This window comes from Sitodiplosis mosellana, unplaced genomic scaffold (genome assembly GCF_009176505.1).
Source record: "Sitodiplosis mosellana isolate CC-2019 unplaced genomic scaffold, AAFC_SMos_1.0 Smas_scaffold_3, whole genome shotgun sequence".
In the NCBI taxonomy this organism is placed as follows: Eukaryota; Metazoa; Arthropoda; class Insecta; order Diptera; family Cecidomyiidae; genus Sitodiplosis; species Sitodiplosis mosellana.
Window position 1 is genome coordinate 8,608,802 of NW_022595246.1, and position 20,990 is coordinate 8,629,791.

The 20,990-nt window shown below is 38.7% G+C and overlaps 1 protein-coding gene and 2 long non-coding RNA genes across 5 annotated transcripts; 1 reads left to right on the top strand and 2 right to left on the bottom strand.

The window, feature by feature from the left end:
- Positions 1–774: 774 nt before the first annotated feature.
- Positions 775–3,001, top strand: LOC129566223 (uncharacterized). Of its 2 annotated transcripts, none has more exons than XR_008687715.1 (3): positions 775–980; positions 1,538–1,653; positions 2,868–3,001. It is a non-coding gene; the product is annotated as an uncharacterized LOC129566223 (long non-coding RNA). The 2 variants fall into 2 exon arrangements; XR_008687716.1 differs by having other exon boundaries at positions 1,556–1,653.
- LOC129566215 (NFU1 iron-sulfur cluster scaffold homolog, mitochondrial-like) lies at positions 2,740–4,378 on the bottom strand. The gene is made up of 5 exons (XM_055441966.1): positions 4,166–4,378; positions 3,856–4,097; positions 3,537–3,716; positions 3,284–3,423; positions 2,740–3,042 (listed from the first exon to the last, which is right to left on the bottom strand). Exons 1-5 carry the CDS (start codon positions 4,231–4,233, stop codon positions 2,839–2,841), a joined length of 834 nt encoding a protein of 277 aa, XP_055297941.1. The 5' UTR covers positions 4,234–4,378; the 3' UTR covers positions 2,740–2,838.
- Positions 4,379–4,633: 255 nt separating this feature from the next.
- On the bottom strand, positions 4,634–5,848 carry LOC129566221 (uncharacterized). 2 transcript variants are annotated; one of them, XR_008687713.1, is made up of 4 exons: positions 5,834–5,848; positions 5,600–5,733; positions 5,193–5,381; positions 4,634–4,793 (listed from the first exon to the last, which is right to left on the bottom strand). It is a non-coding gene; the product is annotated as an uncharacterized LOC129566221 (long non-coding RNA). The 2 variants fall into 2 exon arrangements; XR_008687712.1 differs by lacking the exon at positions 5,834–5,848 and having other exon boundaries at positions 5,600–5,743.
- Between the last annotated feature and the right edge of the window lie 15,142 nt (positions 5,849–20,990).

Sequence of the window (20,990 nt, forward strand, 5' to 3'; positions counted from 1 at the left end):
GTCTCTCATTAGAATGTATATTGTACGGGCCAAAGTCATGGTCACATTGGACGTTTAAATTATGACAATACACCGATGTGTGTTTTTCTTTCTTCTTCGAAATTGGTCGGCCGATTGTCATGAGAGCATAGGTCATTAAAAAATAGAACCAAAGTGATTGGGATCATTCGATCGGATTGTCAAAGATCACGTCATCTTGTTGTTTTACGCGCAAAAGCATTGATTTCACACAATCCACTCCGTTCGTCTCGCGTATATATTATGCAAAACAATAACATTTAATTGCGCATACATATATTGACATCGCTATCAACATTTGCTTCTAACGTAATTTTCGCTCAGTCATTTGTTTTTATGGTTGGCCGTATGTTTATGTCAAGTACAATATTTTCGTTTGTTGTTTTCGGTGACTTTATTTACGCTGAACGATTGCTTACTATGTGTGTGTGCGCGCGAGCGTCTTTATAATAACAAAAAAATCAGAATTGCATATGACCTTTATTGTGCAATAAAAATGTCACAATCGCTGATTTGAATGTGATTTACTTTTTCATTTCTTATCGCATGAAGCCAGTCAACTCTTATCTTTTCGATTCGGCAAACTCGCACTTCACAAATGCGACACATAAATTAAGTATTGTAGTATAAATGATTTTGCTAGGAAATTCAATTAACACAAATTCATCACGCTCAAAAGTGTCATGCCTAGGAAGTCATAATACGCACAACGCGATAATGGCCCTCTAATCTTTAATTTGAAAACCTGACTGATAACTTTCATTCGACAATTTTTCGTGCTTGTCACTTCTATCATTGGCATTAAAACGCAATACTTTTGTGGTTGCATACTCGATTACTCGTTATTTCATTTTGTCCGAGTGAAATGCGCTGGGTTCGCCCTTATCAAAATGCGCAATTGTTTGCAGCTGAATAATTATGTATTAAACAGATGTTTTAAGACCGGATCGAGTTTACAATGAGTAAATTTTTGTTTTGCGACGAGAAACAACAAGTGTACATTCCACGGCCGTAGTCAGCTTTTTTGGCTCTATAGGGTGTTTCTATGCTACAAAATAATAACTTGTCCATAAAAAAGAATGATTTTGGAATAATAAGTGGGTGAGCTTTTGGAACTTTTTGAAGTTATGGGTCAAACACCTTGAAAAATCGCAAAAAAATCGCGAAAAATCGAAATTTTAAAGAGTGGTCCGATTTGAATGAAAATTGGTACACAGCACAAGTGGGAAAATAGAAGAATTTTGGCATTTAAACTGGTCCAAACTGATCCGAAAATATAGTAGTTCTTTTAAATTTCATCAAAATGGGACCACTTTTTAAAATTTCGATTTTTTGCGATTTTCCGAGGTTTTTGACCCATAATTTCAAAAAGTTCCAAAAGCTCACCCACTTTTTATTTCAAAATCTATCTTTTCTATGGACAAGTTATCATTTTGTAGCATAGAAACACCCTATAGAGCCAAAAAAAGCTGGCTACCGCCGTGGTACATTCTTTGGTGATTATTCAATTATACTGCAGTGCTCTAATCCCTGGTAGAATATTCCAACTAGGCGCGCAAATAGATGATCTAATTTTAAAAAAATGCGTCGTTCTACTTTGTATAGGTGCGATTCTCATAAATTAATTGAAAAAAGGTAATCATTTAGAAAGAATTTCGTCAACACCTTAATCAGTTTCATTTTTACGAGTTTGTTGGTTTCTTTTATCTTTCGCTTCAAACGATAAATTCGTTGTTATTGTGTATTGATGAAAGCAGGAAAGTTTCCGATCAGCATCGCATTGTCATTCATATTAAGGCATAGCCGGTTTTTTTTTCAAATTCAAAACGCAATTTGATCGTCACGAGCGGGAGAGAAAAAAAATATCTACAAATTGGCTGTCTCGGGTCAAAATGAATTGAATTTTTTCTGAGTCTGCTTAGACTTTGTTCAGTGAAAGAAACTTTCATGTTTGAATTTGAATTACTCACAAGACTACCTCTAAAAGACCTTTTTTCCATCAATTTGTTCGTTCAAATTCTATTATCGCGAGGATTAGCGAGAAAAAAACAGTTTCATATTATGCAAATTAAAACCAGCTTTAAGTCGCAGATCCAACACAACCATTTCTCTTTGGTATCTTTTGAATCTGTTTTCATGCTGAACAATTTTGACCGAAAGAAAAGAAATAAAAAACAAAATAAATGAATGAGTGCATGAACTCAAGACTTTTAAGTAAATAATCAAGCAAATGAAATCGATTGAACATGTGGTATTCTTTCAGTGCTGCCGCATTAGCGTGGATGAACCTTTCAAGGCCAACGATTGGGTGTTTATTGAGAATTACTCGTTTTCACAATAACAATGAACCCTTTACCTTGACCCCACATATCTTGCAGTATATTGATAGCTTCCACGTATCGACTCGTACTCATATAACGAACAAAACACATGTGAATATTTCTCTCTCTTGAAAAACCAGCATAGACACAGCTTTTAAGTGAATGACTAATTTAAATTCCTTAATTTATTCAGCTTGGGGACAGCAGACAAATAACTGATGTATTAGATCCAAATTATGTGTGGTTAGAAGTGTTTTTAGTTGCCTTTTCTTAAGAATTCGGGCATTTCCTCGAGTTTCTGATGAGAATCATTTCAAATACCCATGAAAAAAATCGCATGAAACATTCATCAGATTCTAAATTTGACATAGCTAAAATTAGTAAAATAGAAGACAATTGCTTTTCAGTTAGCCTCGAATCACTCGATTGTTCTTCTTTTTCAATTCACAAGCTATTTTCATTTTATTATTTTTTCAAATGTATTCCATCTAATTAGAATCTACTTTGCATCACTTTGTTCCGTTTCAGCATTTGTTTTTGTCATAATTTTCTCTTCTAATTTGGTAAACTCCTTCTGGGCAACTTCGTCGGATTTGTCGAACACTTGTTCAACGCTCACAACTTCTGGAATATAAAATTGGAGCATATTTTGTACGCCATTCTTCAGTGTGACAATCGAACTGGGACACGATGTACACGAACCCTATGTAGTAAAAAGCAATTTCGAAATTTATTATCAAGGCAATTGAATTTTACGATGCGATAAAAATATGGAATATTTTCGAGTAGAAATAGTTTCAGTTGTATTCTTCCACAATCACACAGACGATCAAAGAATAGAACCGAAAAGGAACAAAAATAGAAACAAATAGAACAAATGAATTCTTTTCAAGGAAAATGCAAATTTTTGATCTAAATATAGATAGGCTATATGCTATTTTTACCTGCATTCTCAATGAGACAATTCCATCTTTGAACGACATAAATGTAATATCGCCGCCATCCTCTTGGACTGTTGGTCTTATACGTGTGTCGAGCAGCTCTTTGATCATCATAACCGTTTCATCGTCGTCTTCGTTGATTTCTAAATAATGACACGCAATTCATTATTTATGAGTTTAAATTCTTTTTGTTTGAAAAAAAAAACTATTTGGATGAATGTTAATTTCATATCTTAATCAATCAACTTCGTCTTACGTGATTCGTTGTTTGATCTTTCATGCACAATGGGTAAGCCACTCGCAAAGAAATCCATGATAACAGCGAAAATTTCCGGTTTCAAAAGGCCCCACTCAGCATCTTCCTGTTTGGACACGGTGATGAAATCGTTGCCGAAGAACACACCTCGCACTCCTTCGATGCGGAACAATAGCTTGGCTGTGGAAAACAATGAATTTTATTATTTGGTTCGAATCGATCAAAAGGAGAACCAATTTAATTTGAATTAGTTTGAAACCAATCCAGTCAAATGAGACTTGAGCATTAAAAAAATTCAATTCTACGATTGTTGGCTTACCCAGTGGACTATTTTGAGCATTTTCCAAGCTCGGAAAATCCATTGTGCTTCCCTTTCCCAGCACTTCGACTCCGGGCATGAATTTCAAGCTGTCTGGGTTCGGTGTCTCTTGTGTTTGTATGAACATTGTTCGGTAGCATTGCACATTCACGTCGGCTGTTCTGTTTGCTAAGAGATTTCCAATGGTTTTTGACATGGTGACTCCATGGTTCCTGTTGCTGCTGTTGATTCTTTGCAATGTGCTGTAAAACAACAAGTTTTTTTAGTAAAAATTCGCAATCTCGAATAGATAAATAATCGCTGTTCTAACCTTATTTGACGTGGAATTTGACTAAGAATGCCCGCTTGCGAGCGGATTCTTACGAAATTTTTCAACATTTTCTTAACGGGCCCACGTAATTCTCTCAATAAACTATAACAAATTTAATGATCAAGACGTAGAAACATTCTATAAATCGAATTTTATTACGCGATTTATCTTCGTCGCAATGTTTTGCTCTACAATTGCAGAAATGTCAAATCGAATTTGACAGATGAACTGCCATCGTTTTCCGTTGAGTTCATATTTACCAACAACAATTTGGACCGTGTGAACAATGGAATGCTTTAAAATTGCGGTTAGGATTTTTCCTTCGTTTTACTTGAATTGTTTTTGTTCTTATCATTATTCAGAGGTCAAAATTTCATTTGGAATAAAAGGTTTTGTTCAAGAATTTATTTTTTTCAAGCCTGATTTGCTAAAGTAAAAGAAGAAATCAATAAAAGATAGGAATTTTGTTTATTTTTTTTGTCATTTTTCAATGATTTTATTCATGTTCATTTCAAATTGCATTTAAATAGAACTGTTCATCTGGTTTCGATCCATTGCGATGAGGTTAGGTTTTTGCTGTTCCCTCGGCAATGAAAGCACGCAACGAAGCCGGCACACAGAAAGACATCTGAAATTGCAATAACAACAAAAAGAAGCATTAGTTAAAATTGTCTTTGAATTTGGCATGGGCAATTGTTCGGATCGTTTCTTGCGATTCATCAAAATTGTGATATGAATGGATTGGTGTAACTCGATATTAAAAATGGGACTTCGCGATGCTCATTGAATTAGGAGCATAGCTTAGTACGGCAGTATAAAGAGTTTGGTCTTTATTCTAGCCTCAATTGATTAGAGCCTATTATTATCGAATAACGAATAGCTCTTGCCACTGATCAAGGCATAATGCACACTTCAAATTCCCAAGAAATGGAAATTTTCCAATTAAAATCGAAAATACTCCTCTTTTGCAAATGAAATGAAAGTCTTCCGAAACTAAAAATGTAAGAAAAAAAACGTGTAAATTTACCTTCAAGTGTTGCATCGTTCAATCTCTTAAGAGCGGCACACATCACTCGTGGCGATTTAGGTTAGGATTCATCAAACCAATGCATGTTTCACATCTGCATTTGCAGCGTTGAATTTCAGCTCATCCCGTCGATATTTTCGGTTGTGGCCATGCAAATTCGGTGGATAATAAGAATTTCATGGTCTTAATCTAGAATCAAAGGGGAAAAATTAAACTTCAATTCACTCGATTTCCACATCACATGAAGAACAAGAAAAAAAAAGTTGATAAAAACTCAGATGGTGGTGCATAACATGTTTAATCATAAAGAATTTCATGAAATGATATGTTATTTTTGTCATCAGTCAAAGCGATTCGATTTTCGCACAAAAAAAAACTAAATAAAATTACAATTTCAAAAAAATTACCTTATTACTGTGAGTCTTTGGCACGTTTTCGTCAAACACGTGTGTCTTCGGTTGAATGCGGCGACGAAATGAACGAGTCGATGAGTTGTGTGTGAGCTTTGCACCAACCATCATTGTCAAACGACAAAGTGTCACTGGGTGGAAAATGGAACTATTTCAAAATGCGTGCAACTTCACGCGCATCGGCTGAGCTTAGGTGCGTAATGTTTGAAATAAATATTGGCTAATATTTACCGGCAATTTTCCGTTCGACTGAGACAGATAATAAATCTCTCTGTACAAGTGGGTCTTTTTTTTACTTGTTGATTTTCATGCAACCATTGAGAGAATTGGGTGATGAAAAAAGGCTGAAGTGATCATCTTCAAAAGAATGTTTGCTTCCTTGAACAATGAAATTGAGACAATGCGCTGGGATTGTGTGTGCGGTGTTGTAAGGTATTTGTGCCTTTTGCATGTGCACCACTTTTCGAAACTAATCCCTCATTTTTGAGGTTGACATGCATTTTTGTTCATTTCTTCTTGCTTCCCTTTTTCCTATTCTCACATCGAACAATGCCAATCAGGTGCTGTTCTGAATTAGATATAATGCTTGCACTCTCTCACAGACATGCTAACAAGAAGAGATAATGCGAACAAAGTGAAACAAACGACTTCGTCTCTCTATTTTTTCATAATGAATGCATAATAATGCAGTGACCTGCGGCATTTCACAAAAAAAGTAAATAAATAAATGTGAAGCCCAAACAAAACGATTCATGAACATTGTAATGAGCAATTGATCTACTCATTTGAGAGCCGTCGAATGTGAGTGAGCGAGAGCATGACCGAGGTAGAAGTGATACACATTTCAAAGCGAATGAGCGCGCATTTCAACGAATGAACACTCATAACTAGGTGTATTCATTGTTTGTGGTTTGTCAGGCATTCGCGCGCTGTTTACACACATTTTGTATGGTGCAAAGTGTTTTGACTGCATTATATTTAAATGTATGTGAAATGCATTTGACCAGAATTTTGAATTAATAGTTTTTCCGTCTCTGTTTAACACCCCTATTGAATACCGGTGACCGGACCGTGTGAGTTCGTGTACGTGCATGTGTGAGAGTGTTATGCGTTCGCTGCACAGATGCATCGGAATGAATTGCGTATAGTAGAGGATAATAATAATTTAATGAGCTATTACATTTGAAACTAATGTGCGAGTGGAGCTTGGCCAGAGTGTGCGGATATGAGTTTCGATGCTATTGCAAATTGTCATCTATGTAGTTGGGGCGACTCGTGAGCCGAGATCAGACGAACTGGCGAGCAAGCGAGTGAGCGAGAGAGAGAAAGTGATAGAAAGAGAGAAAGGTTGCATCAGCACTAAGAGGGTGTTGATATATGAGCATCACAGCATCGGACAAGATAATGGCATTTATATTTTAAACAATGTTACGAACGATGCATGGGCATTTGAATATGTTATGACTCCGGCGCACACAGCCATATTAATTATTTTTATATGCATCAATTGTATTAATAAATTAATTGCTTTGTATATGAGTAAATAGCTGTGCGATTATCCCAGAAAAGGATTTGCACACATTAACCATCGATTTTCAAATTTACATTACAGTAGCCGCATCACAGCATATCATCACTTTACATCGGCTGAAGCAAAGCCATTTCTCGTGCGCCATCGAGCATGTATGTACATAAATATGTGCAACATTTATTAAATGCAATTCGCCCGGATTCCTGCTGTAATTATTATTATTGGCGAAAAATAATATGATTGATTCATTCTGCAGTATGAACGACGACGATGGCATCAACTGTCCATATATAAGACGGTATCTGATGGAAGTAATGACAATCAAACTTTTTTTTCCATTAGCCTCGATGAAAAAATAACGAAAAAATTTGAATAAAAACAGTGTAACTGTGACGAAAGAATAGCACAGAAACGGAACCCCCGAGAATAATACGGCCCTATGAAGCGGCAACCGCGTTTTAAATACATAGAAAGAGAGAGAGAGATGAAATGGGAGAAGAAAAAGGGCAAGCAAAGGAAAAATTCCACTTCTAATGAAAATTAATAATGATGCTAAAGCCGAAAAGGAAGCTGAACAAAATCCAAAAGTAAGAACGAATACAACAACAACAACAACAACAACAACAAAAAAAACGAAATATATTTTATACACTCGCATAGAAATATACAAAGGCAAGCGAGAGAGAGAGAGAGAGAGAACGGAAAAATGCCACCATCCATACTCGTTGTGCTTTGTGCACTGTGCTCGAATGTGTTAATTTAAAAAGAAAGCAAAACAAGGCGAAAGGAAAAGATAAAGAGAACAGTTGTTGTTGTTGTTGTTCGTACTGCTGCTGGTGTAGAGGAATACGAAAAGTGATAAAATAAAAAGATTCTGTGTATAAAGAACCCGATGCTCTGCACTCAAAACTTCCACTGTGTGTTATGTCGTAAGACGAAAGAAGAAGCACTATGATGATGACGAGCGGGAGAAAATACGTCTTAGGTAAGGAACACAAGCGAAGCATATACACTTGCACAATATGATGGTGCGTTTATGGCATGTCCTTTTTTATTCTTCCTTTTTTCTGTTCGCTCTCTCTCTCTCTCGCTCTCGCCCTGTTTCATTTTCACTCGAGTACGGTTTCTTTCTTTTTTCCTATTTTGATATTATTTATCGTTTTCGTTGCCAAACATCAAGCTAATTTCTCCATGTGTTTTCCACTCCCTTCTCATCATCGTCATTGAAAGAGCATGTTATTGTCTGCTTTGCTGCCTGTGCCGTCTCTCCTTCTCATTCGGCTCCTTTACGCCACTTTCTTATACACTCTATAGCTGCGTCAGCGCTTAAGGATCGATCCCTCATTTTTTTCTCTTTTTCTTTTCTTCCTTTCGCTTCGATACAGTTTTCTTTTAGCGTGTGTTTTTTTTCTTCTGTTATATCTTTTCTTTTGCTTCGTTTTCGGTTCTTTTCTGCGAATTAAAAACCATTTTTACATTCATTTGTAAATACTTTTTGTAGCGAGTCGTAGTATATTTGATACGGATAGAGAGCAAGCGAGCAATGAGTTTGAAAATTCTGTGTGCTATGTACTACTAATGCTAACAACGGCACGGATCGCAACATTGTCTTGTACGTGATGTACTGTGGACACACAGAAAGAGAGAGTGAGTGAGCGCGATAAAGAGAGAGAGTTCGCCATTTCGCCCATTTAAAAAAGTGACATTGTGGATGAAGAAAGGAAAAAAGGCATCCGCCAACAACAATATCACCGTACACGCAACTTCAAAGCTTCATTTCACGAAATGAATATAAAAATGGAAGGAAAAAAAAATAACAGCGTAGCGAATACTTTTCACTTTATGCGATCAAGTGATTCCTTTTTGCCATTCGGTGTGTGTATTTTTCGGAATCGGTCGGTGTGCTCCTTTTTGCACATAATTCCGGTGCTTCAATGGGAAATATTGTGTATGCTGCTGCAGCAGCAGCAGCAGTAGTAGAAGTATTGGCATTGGTATCGGCTTAGACACAGACGCCGAAGATGAGTTGAAAAATACGTACGTATAATAAAAACGACTTAGAGAGAAAGAGGAAGAGGAAGAGAGAGAGAGAGAGAGAGAGAGAGAAAGAGAAAGAAAAAGAGAGAGCACTGGAAGGAGCTGTACACATTTTTGTGTAACGCACCAAAAGCAAAAGCAAAACGTATAAGCTAATGCCATACATACATTCAATGTGTGTCTATGGTTTTCGGTTTGGTTGATTCCTTTTTTTGGATTCTTTTGGTCCGTTTTGTGTTTCTTTACCATGCCGAGCACAGCACAGCACAGTGCAGAGGATAGCACACAGCAAACAAATTCCTTGGCCATTGGTAAACGGGTTTTATGCTCGCTATTATTGTTATATACCATGGCATTCACATTTCTTCAGCCGTAATGTTGATGGGATCGCTCTGGCAAGTGGATTGGTGATTTCGCAGTCTCTTCGGTTTTTGACAGCCTGTATATATGGTGTGTGTGTGTTTTTCTCTCTTATATTTGTTTGGTCGTTTAGGAGATAGGAGCATGAGTGAATGTGTAAGCGCAAACGAGAGGGCAATATAGACAGAGAAAGAAGGTGAAATGTGCGCATTAGCCTTGGCAACTAGATCCTTAGCGATATTGTCTATGAACGAAAATGCCATCAAAAGAAGATCCATGGACCCATCACACACATACAGCATCGAACACGTTCGAACTTCGCGCTCCACGCTCTCTCTCTCTCTCTCTCTCGCTCTTTCGCTCTCTGTATTGTGTTCGATGGGCAAAAGCTGTTGAAAGTTTTTCGATGGCTAAGGATAACCGAAAACCGTTCGGAAAAGGAAAATTCACCCCCGAACGAACAAACTAACGAATCTAACTCGTATGTATGGCGGTGGTTGTTACGGTATTCGGAATGAGAAAAAGAATTGAAAGTGTGTATCATTGGCAAAGACATATGCTATATGAAATCCTTGAGCGCGTTTATGAAGTATAGAAAAGGAATAGAATAGAAGTAGCAGCGGTAGCGGCAAAGACCTGTGTGTTGTGTATGTCTCTTCGTTCGAATTGTATGGCATTGGGCAAAAACGATACATACATATATACGTATATAAACACATTGGCGCATACATTGTTATCGATTGCTAAAACTCAACAGCTTCATTTTTCGCATGTTTTTATTTCACTGTGTGTAAGTTATAACTGTAATCACTCACACGAAAAACCATTGGCTACCGTCCGTTACTCAGATACATGTCATTCCATTGTGTATCCTTGTTTATATTACTTGCTCATTGCCTGTGCCCACTGCCACTCCGCTCGGCTCATTCGTTCGCTTACTCTTTGTGTATTGTATCACTTTATATACACCGAATCGTGGGCCATTACAATATTACAGTATTACAATACAATATTACCAAAGACGGACAAAGTAAATGCCTATCAATGTGTCATATTTATTGTGTGGCCCGAATGAAGCGTGCGAGTAAGCGGGCGAGAGTCTTTGTGTGTCTATTTGTTGGCAAAGCACACGATTGACCACTGTCCATTTGCGATTAAAATTTCCCATTTCAAATATAATATAATTCAAGCGTTCAAGCTATGTGAATAGCAATAAAATCGACTCATTCGCCACATTCTAACAAATGCATGGACGTTGTAATATGGAAATTGAAGCGACCGATCCATATTGAGCCACCGTGCTCGCTCAGTGCGTGTGGAGTGAGAGTGAGTTACAAAGCCAAACAATGACACTCACATCGAACTCTCGGGCTATTACATATATTCAATTTTAAACATGCATTCCTTCAACTGTCACATACAGTCAGCAAGCGAGCGAGATGGCTACTCTCCAACGAACATTGCACCGAAAGGAACAAGCGAAATAGAGTTAAACGTTTGCCATCAATAAAATGTTTGCAATATTAATTATTCGTAACTATTTAACGGATAGCACACAAACAAAGAGTCGACGCTCAAAGAACGCATAATCGTGTCATATCCGATTTTATGCGTGCAATTCCGCATTCTCTCTGTGATTGTATACACACATATATTGCCAACATGAATATAATCCCGCGATTAACAACGGCAACAGCACTCGATGTACTGTGTGGCTGGATTCGATGGGCTGTTGTTCTTGGTGTTGTTGTTGCTGTTGATATTTTTTTTTATTAAGTGCGCACACGATATATTGATTGCGGCCGAAGGTGGATTTCACCTGTTTTTCACCAGCGCTTGTAAATGCACGTTACATACGTTATTCGATGAGCAGCTCTGCTTCATGCACACATCAATTTATTTATTTGTAAGCTTGGGATGGAATTTGTTATATTTTCCCAATCCAAAAATGTATGAATACATATATCAGCGGCGCTATTGATATTGATCCAATAGCTTGAAATTCTTAGCTTGAAATCGCACTCGGAATTGCAATTTAATCATCCTTTTCACTACAGTTAGCGTAGTACTATGCTACGGCAACAGTAATACTAACCAAGAAACAACTGAAGCCCACACGTCGGTGGTAAACGGTGAAAATGCCATTCGAAATTCAAAAACACATATTTTCTCGCATCGGAAGCAAGGCAGCAGCAGCAGAATTTTCCTGATGATATGCCGTGTGCATATTCCGCGGGTAAACTCAGAAATTCGGTCGGTGTGTTCGTATTTTGGGTATGGCTTCAAACTTGTCCACAGGGAGTAAGCACTTATTCTATGGAAAACGAGCGCCGGTGACGTGCAATCTTCTTGCGATCAGCTGGGTGTTAAATAGGCTAAACAGCTCTTGTTTATTACGGTACACGCGTTGCTCTCTCACTCGTGTTCACCCGCTTTTCATTCGAAATGCAGGTTACACTTTTCGTCCGTTTGCCTGTTGGTCTTTCTACCTCGTTTATATTAGCGCTGCCCAGTCTCGTCTCGTCTTGGTTGCGTCGTTGTGTTTGGGCTTTTCCAGCCATCGAACGCCGAGAGATCGGCGCATCCAGCCAATTGCGATCAATACCCACTGAAAATTGATGACGATGGCAGAAAATTTTCGATAATATTTTGTGTTTATGTGCCCGTTGGGCTGGATTTATGAATGTGATAACTATCATGATTTGAATAAATTCACGTTCTATTGCCCGAGAGATAAATCAACTGATACGTACAGTCAATGTTTGAAGCAATGAAGGTAATTGTGTGTGTCCTCATGTGTTGGGGTTTGTGTGTGTGTTGTTGTCGTTACTGTTTTTTTTGGAGGGCAACAAATAGGAGAGCCTAGAAACAGGAATCGAGGCGAGTAATAACTGAATAATAAGTTTCTTGCAACGGTGAAAATTGTTCATGTTCAGCCAGTGCATCATGCAACAAATTAGCAGCTCCAAGCACACCAACGACCAAACGACCGAACGAACGAATAAGCAAAACGAATGAGCGAGCAAGCAAACCACCGAAAGAGAGCCAGAGCAAGAGAGAGAGAAACAGAGGCACAAGGAATGACAAGGTATTAAGTAAATAATAGTTCATAAATGAAAGAGAACTGTTTACAATAACTTGGATATTTGTGAAGTTTCACTTGTTTGTCATTTACTGATTACTGCCACCAGATAGATATCGACCATTTGCACACTAGTGCGCGTTTGCGGTTTTCAATCTATACACATACATATTTGAGTGTGTCCCGCTTCAAAGCGCGTGACTCTCTCGTTCGCTCTCTCCTTTTCTCTCTCTCTCTCGCTCATATTCGCACTCGCTATCGCTCTCTTACTCTTGCCCATACTCATATGGGTTGATTTGTTTAGTGCCAAAGCCAAAGAGATTTGTTCAATATTTTACAAGTCTGATATATGAAAGCACGTAGCTCAGCGAAGCTAAAAGCGAACAAACAAAACGTATGCAATTGTAATTATCATATGCGTAACATAAAATTCATTACTTTTTCAGTTCACATTTCATACGTACATTGTTATTGGTGATGGTGTGTGTTTAGCGTGTGCGAGACAGAGAGAGAGACAGAGAGAGAGAGAGAGAGAGACACAGATAGAGAGAACGGGAGAGCAAGTATGTATATGTCGCGACTATCGTCGCTTTTAAACAATATTGCAAGCCATATGTAAGCATCGTCGACACGAGCGTCAAATGTAATCATCTCGATTTTCGTTTTCATTCTCTCTTTTTTGCGCCAGCACACACAGCCCGATTGCTGATTTCTTCACTGTTCCTGTCTTATTCGCAAGCGGCTTAATAATATTACACTTTACATATATACGAATTTCAAACTGACTGCATGTTGCTATTGCTTTGACTCTGTTGCGTTTTGTTGTTGTGGCTGTGGCAATGTTGTTGTTTTTGTTGCTTTTTTCACTTATTTTTATTACGATTTTTTCTTTCGCTCTGTATACATATCGTGTGCACGGCTCTCTCTCTCTCTCTCTCTCACTCTATCTCTCACTATCCCATGCTTCTTTAGCGCTTTTCTGACGGAGCTGCATTTTCGTCAACGTATTATATCGACAAGTCGATTATGGCACACGGTTAAAAGTATGATGTGTGGAGAGCTACGCGTATATGATTACATTATTATAAAGCACACTTTTTGTTCTCTTTTTTTTGTGTGTACCGCTAATCACCTTTTTCGCATTTAGCTGCTGGCTTCGCTATTTTTTCTTTCTACCTATTTTTGTGTGTGTGTTTTTCATTTTGCTTATTTCCAACGCTAGTCGTTCTCACTGTTGTCGTGTTCAGTGGCTGTTATTGTTGTTGTTGTTGCTGCTATTGGATGTGCTTATTTTTGTTTATTTTTATTATACTTTACTTTGCGTTTTGTCGTTTCTCTCTCTCTCTCTCTCTCTCTCTCTCTCCCGCGTGTATTAGCTCTCGATTTGTTTCTTTCGTTCGGTTTCATTTTTTCTGAATAGAGTAGCTTTTGTTGAGTTTTGTGCAGTTGTTTTTATGTGTGACTGTGCTCGCACGCTTGGCCAACAGAAATAAGAAAGAGATCCGCGTATTATACGTATATTTCTTTTGATTCTTCGTTGTTGTTGTTTTTTTCATTCTTTTCTTTTTCAAAAATGAAATCACACAAAATAACCCATCGAATTTTGTCTTTGGAACAGCCTAATGAGTGTGTGTGTATGTATTTTGGGCGATGTGTTCATTACATTTGGATCGTATCTGGCTCGTGCACGTCTGCAATTCAATTGAAACGCACAACGATTTTTTGAAGCCAACACAAACAAATGACAAATTCCACACACACACACTCACACACATGGCGGCGAATGAAATAATGCAAATTGAAATTGAAATTAGGCGCATAAAAATGAGTCGGCATATGAACCTGGGACCGGCTAATTCGCGTTGCAAACGTGTTGTATGTTCAAGAAGACTTGACTCCACATTCTCACTCGGTTCGGTTCGGTTTGTCTCACTAATTCCACCTAAACAGGAGTCGAACGCGCATTTTTCTGCTTACAATGTTGAAAATGCAAAGCATATAATATCTACAGACACCGATCAACACCGAACTTGATATTCCTTGGCTTCGAATTGCGCGCTCGCGCGATCGCATGAATTGTCAACTCAGACGGACTATGGAACATGATGAAATGTATTTATATAGTATATTTATATGCATATATGTGTACATTTTGCCCACAACAAGTTTGCGTCTTCGTTTACTGTCTTTGTCATCGTCGTCGTCGTTGTTGTTGTTGCTGTTGTCATTTTGTGGCTGGATCCAGTGACAACAAAATAATTATCTATTGAATTGGTAAGCACTTTTTCATAAAACGGCCATTACGTACTTGCAACGTTTAAGAAGACTTTTTTGTCAGCTCAATAATCAACGGAGTCGCGATCGCGCGCGCATTCAAAACTCACTCTACTTAACATTCTTTTCACATTCGACCATCCACTCATGAACAAATCACGACCGAGCTCATGACTGACTCTTACGCCCAGCCGATGCACGAAGCATAACAAATTTGGTCAAATTAATATTCAACAACAATTGCAATGGCTTTTTTTTCTTCGGTTCAATCGAATCGTTTTTGTATCGCGCGCTCAGATTGAATTTTGGTGTACTTTTTTTCTTCATTGGTTTCATGTGGGACACTTTCACGATGTGCTCACGTGAAGCTAATAACCAATTTGTTGACCTATACACGAATAAATTTCGAACAAATTTCATTCAGATCAAAGTGAAAACTTTGCCAATATTGCCCAAAAAACTATTGAATTTCCCAATACTAAACTTTTACCACAGAAAACGTGCATGTCATATGCATGGATGTAATGTCGACCGACATCGAATTGTAACGGTTGTGTTACGAAAAGCGGAAACGGAAACTGAAGCATTTCAAAAAAAAAATCGTTGGTCGAATCAAAAAATTGGGAACGATGGAGATCATTTGACGAAGATGAAAATAAGCAAGAACAAACTTCGAATCGGGCAATTTTCCAATGTGCAACCCATTTTCACACATATACACACACAAGTGGCGATAAATGGCTGTTGGGTTTGGGGTGGCTTGAGGCTTTTGAGAATGTTTGTTGATTCAATTGCTGCTGTTTGTTGTGTGCGCCACATTTTCGCGAAATGTCTCGCGCGCTTATGATTAAATATCCTTATTAAGCTATGTGTGTCGCGTTTCGAGTTCGGGCTCGGGATTTTCAAAATGCGGATGAACGGCACAAAAAAAGGATAATATGTGTACTCCATAAACTGTGTACCATATTCAGATTCACGTACATATAAACTCCATGTGTGTGGAAAAATGTGCGAGCGAGCGAGAGTGAGAAAAGTTTTGACAAAGAGAAAAGGAATCGGTAAGTTAATGCATAATGACAATATCATAATAATAGTAATAATCATAATAGATGTATATGAATGTGTTCATATGTATGTTGCGCGTGTACGAATCCTCATTTAACCGTAATCGCGTCGAGGCGAAAAGTTTCATATTGCATGGTATACATACACAAAAGAGAGAGAGAGAGCGAGAGAGAGAGAGGGAGAGATTCGTGTACACACTATGATGTGTCAGGGTCTGAAGCGGGATCACTCGATAATTCAAAAACGCTAGAATGGAGAATGGAAACTGTTATAGTTTCATGTTTATGCATTCAAAAGGTGCTCACTTCGGATAAGTGCTGTTCGGTCCGTTCATTCGACTCGGCAACTTTGGTCGGAGGGATGAGAAAAAGAGCCAAGGCTTCCCTTGCGGTCTGATCTCATCGGTAGTATTCCATTTCCTTTATTTTAGCCGCTGTGTGTATGGTTCTCGCTCTCTATGAAAACGCAATGCTATGAAACACAGATTGTATGTACCGAGCAAACGAGCGAGTGAGCGAGAGAGAGAGAGAGAGAGAAATGTGTACATATTCTCCGATATGCACGGAAAATGAAAATATTTGCTGTTGTTGTTTTTCGCTTTCTACTATACTAGTCCCGTGCAGCGTTTGATGAGCACTGCACATCATAACATTATGTATGTATTTTTTATGAGTTTCACATAAAATAAAATATCGTATTTTGTATTTAACTATGCGGAGAGAGAGAAAGAACGAACTTCACCGAGCACCCGAGCACAATAAAGTACACAGCAAAACCAAAAGGCAGCAACAGCAGCAGCAGCAGCACCAGCACCAATAGCATAGATATACCGAGAGATTCGCTTGCTCTCTCGCATTATATTTACGGCGCGTATAAATGCCATTTCGACCAACGAACGATTCAACGAATCCTCTACACCCTGATGATAATACCGCTTACATTTTTGTGTACTGCTGCTGCTGCTGCCGCTGCTGCTGCTGCGACTGTTAGACGAAATGGGACAGATAGAAAATCAAATGTGATTACTATTACACAAATGCTCGTTGTGCTCTATACGTGTGTACATTTGTTTTCTTCTTTGCTACCCGACTCTCTCTCTTGCTGTATTCTTTTCTAATGTAATGTAACCATTTTTCGCCTGGCATTTGTCGTCGTCGTCGCCGTCGTTGTTGGCGTATGGTTGTTGTTGTTGTTATTGTTGTTGCTTCCTTTTTCACGATAAATACACACAACACTGTATGTTGATATATATCTTTGTATAATTCAGAAATTATATCTCTGAATATTAAAGCAGTGTGTTTTGCAGGCAAAAGAAGAAGCTTGTGCCAAAACGAGAGAGAGAGAGAGAGAGAGAGAGAGAGAGAGAGAGAGAGCGAGATACCGACCGACCATACATTGTTGCAAACGGCCAACAAACAAAAAAAAGCCAATTTCTGATACATGCTAGCACATTGATTGCTAGTTGTTATTCTTTTTAAATACGTGTAAAGCGAGAAAATATTCGGCTTTGGGATCATTCTCAGTGTGTATATATGTATATATATTGCCACCGTCTTCGTCGTCGTCGTTGCTGCCGCCGCCACCGCTGTCGTAGTCATCGTCGTCGACGTTGTTGTCGTCGAATGACGATGGATTTGGCGTTGCTTATGCACGGTAAATTCAAGAAAATGGATAATGGTTCGAGCCTTTTTTTTTAATGGGCAAAAGAAGAGATGTGAGTCGAGTGTAGGGTGTGCATTGCACAACGCGCGCTTACTCATTCGCCTCCTCGTTTGTTTGGCACGATAGTGTTCGCTCGCTGAATGCGAAGCGCCAAAAAACGATCATTTCAAATATTAAATAAATGAAATATCCGGTAAAATTCAAAACTGCATACAAAATAACGATATTTATATATATCTATACGGTATGGCAAGAGCAAATGGGAATAAAAAGAAAAAGAAAAGCGAGGAGTGAGAGTTTGGAACAGAGTGGATGAGAAGGAGCACACAAATATACACACAGTTCGAACGCCCTACGATGAATTGAACACCGATAAGGACAAAGTTTTTCGGCTGTGGAGTGGTACTTGCTGGGGCGAGAAATGCAAAGAAAAGGCAATCGATAAACGCTCACATAAAATTTCGAAGAGAAAGAACAGTTGAAGATAAAACGAAATGAGACGACATTTAATTCTTCAACAACAACAAAAATGCTCGTTTTTCGTTTGTGTCGTTTTTGCTCGCTCTCTCTCTCTCTCTCTCTCTCTCTCACTCGCTCCCTCACTCATGCTTTGCACTGTGAGTGTGCATGGGATTGGATCCAATGGTTTCCAATGGCACAGTACAGAGCGCACAAAATTTCATATATTATATCATGTTATTTTATACACGCCATTCGAAAATATGTACACACTGGCTCTGGCTATATTTTTCTGTGTCTCTCAATTCTATTACTGTGAATACGATGTTGGTTGGTGCTGTTGCTGCCGCCGTTGATATTACAGTATAACGTTGCCGCTGCTGTTGTTGTTGTTGTTGCATTTCGGAGTATGGTGTGTGGTGTGTTGTGTTTTTTTTTTACTTCTTTTTCTCTCTCTTGCTCGTCTTTCCTGGTTTCGTCTTTAACTTTTATGCCTGTAATTCTGAATAAACAGCCATACACGTAAATATACTTCGTTCGAAATGAAACGCAAAGCAAAGCAGAGCTGAAGTGAACAGAGCTCAATACGATATATAAAATGGAAAAGAATGCCAGATATCGCCAAATGCGGATGCTCGAAAGAGAAGCGCTGAGATGGTGAAATGAAACATACAGCAAAGCAGATAAACAACAAAGACGAAACAAAGCCAACAACAAAACAACAACGGCAACTGTGCGACAACAACAAGAACAACGACAAGAATACTCGGCTCCTCTGCCTCACAGAGAATTCTCGGCTCACACATAGCACGGAGAGCACATACACTGTGTGTATATGAAGTTCGATACACACAATGTGGAACGGCAGAGTGAAAGAGATTCAAATAAAAAGCGAAAAATAATTCCGAATGAGAAGAAGTAACAACAACAGCAACATAGCTGCTAAGCATTTTATCGAAATATACATGCACATTAAATATACACAAGAGTACACCGAAAACTTTTCCTTTGCCTTTGCCTTTGTTCAGGCGCTTTTTTTGTGTTCTTTTTCTCTTTGGCCGTTATTATTTTTCTTTTTGGTGAAACGAGAGAGGCACACACACTCCGTGTGTATCGGGATATATATACGTGCGTTGTGCGTGTTCCTCTTCCAAATACAAGAAGACCAAATGTACGACGGATGAGGCAAGAGAGAGAGTCGCTCTAAATGAAAGCAGCAGCAGCAGCAGCAGCAACAAACAAACAAAATATATATACATCTATCCACGATTCGTATTCAGAACCGAGAGGCGAAAAGCGTAAGCCGAGAAGATGAAGACAAAAACGAGAAAGAAGAGAATGAGTAAGGAGCAAGAGCGAGACGGGTTACCACACGCGAGTATGGTATGTATGAAGAAGAATGAGAATCGAGAACGAAAGCAAAAACAAGCCAAGACAACAACAAAGTCGAACATAAAACCGAAATAAACGTATTGGTACTACGTAAAAGCAGAAAGGAGACTATGCAGAAAACACGCAGAGCACAGAGCACACGGGAGAGAGAGAGAGAGAGAGAGAGAGAAGATGAGTGTGTATATTTAATATTGTTCAGAAAGCATTCCCCACGATTCCACAGTAGAAAACCATCTTCAGCGTAATAATAAAACACATAGAGTAAACGTTGGTTGGGTCGTATAGAATGCGAACCGTCGATGATGGCATATAGCCTTTGCCGAGAACACATCGAGTGAAAACACAGTGAAGAGAAAAGAGAGAGAGAGAGAGAAAAGAAAGAATAGCGAATAACATACAGTGTCGAATACAAGGCAATATAGCAATGGCAAAGGCAAAGTAGCAGCAGCAGCAGAGAGAGCTGTGTATGAGCACCGAGCTATGGGAAAAGATACAACAACAAAACCAAGCCATTCAAAAGCATTAGAATAACGAACGCGCAACAAAAAGCGAATATAAAATATACATTGTGTGTGCGGTGTATTTCAAACCGAAAACTCTGTCGTATACTTTATTCTGTTTATTCCCTTTCGTTTCCCTTGCACGAACCAACCAAGAGAACCAACAAATGAACGAACGAACGAACGAATGAACGAGAGAATGAGCGTTTATAAAAACCCATGCTATAAAATACGGCGTATATTGCATCGCATCGATGTAGCGATACCATGGCTATAGAGGCAAACATCCAGCAAAGAGTCCCAACAACAAAAAGCAATGGCAACAACAACAACACGCGCAGCAACAACAAAAACAGCCAAAGCAGCAACAAACACACAGCACAGCACAGCGAACCACGTTCGAAACGATGAACGAACACATCGCGCGCACATCAGATTACGAGGCATTCGGTGCCTCGGATAAGAGAGACAAAGGCGAAAACGAGATGCCAGCATTTTCATATAAATATAAAACATCCATATGCCGTAAACAATGTTGTGTGTTTGGGCGTTCTAGCGCGCTCATTTGGTTCGAGTTCGAGTTTGAGTTTGAGTTCTCGGTGTGTGTCGGTGCCTCTCTTTCTGTCCGACACATTCCCATTGCCTGGCACTGTTAATATCACGGGCAGGATATACAACAATAACATTATATTTGCCGCCGAGAATGCGATGTGTTGTATGCCATCTCTACACACTCATCGTGTATTGGGGTTTATAAGCGCACAAACTGTACTTAAATTCTCTCATTCGCTCTCTCTCTGTCTATCTCTCTATACTCTAAAAATATATACGTATAGATACTATATGAATAAAAGCATTGGCAAGCTTCTATCCGAACCAAAAACCGTACAATAATACATAGATTGCTCTCTATAACGAAAACGTATCTATACCGTCTGTTTGCCCATGTTTTTGCCTCCCTGTCGAACCAGCGTTTGTTTTTGCATTGCCCCTCTCAGTCTCACCAATGCGCACCATTTACCCAAT

Coding starts and splice junctions, on each gene's coding strand:
- LOC129566215 (XM_055441966.1), bottom strand. CDS start 4,233: ATGTTGAAAAATTTCGTAAGAATCCGCTCGCAAGCGGGCATTCTTAGT. Junction 3,717..3,855: donor TGCTCAAAATAGTCCACTGG/GTAAGCCAACAA, acceptor TGTTTTCCACAG/CCAAGCTATTGTTCCGCATC. Junction 3,043..3,283: donor TTGTCTCATTGAGAATGCAG/GTAAAAATAGCA, acceptor TTTACTACATAG/GGTTCGTGTACATCGTGTCC.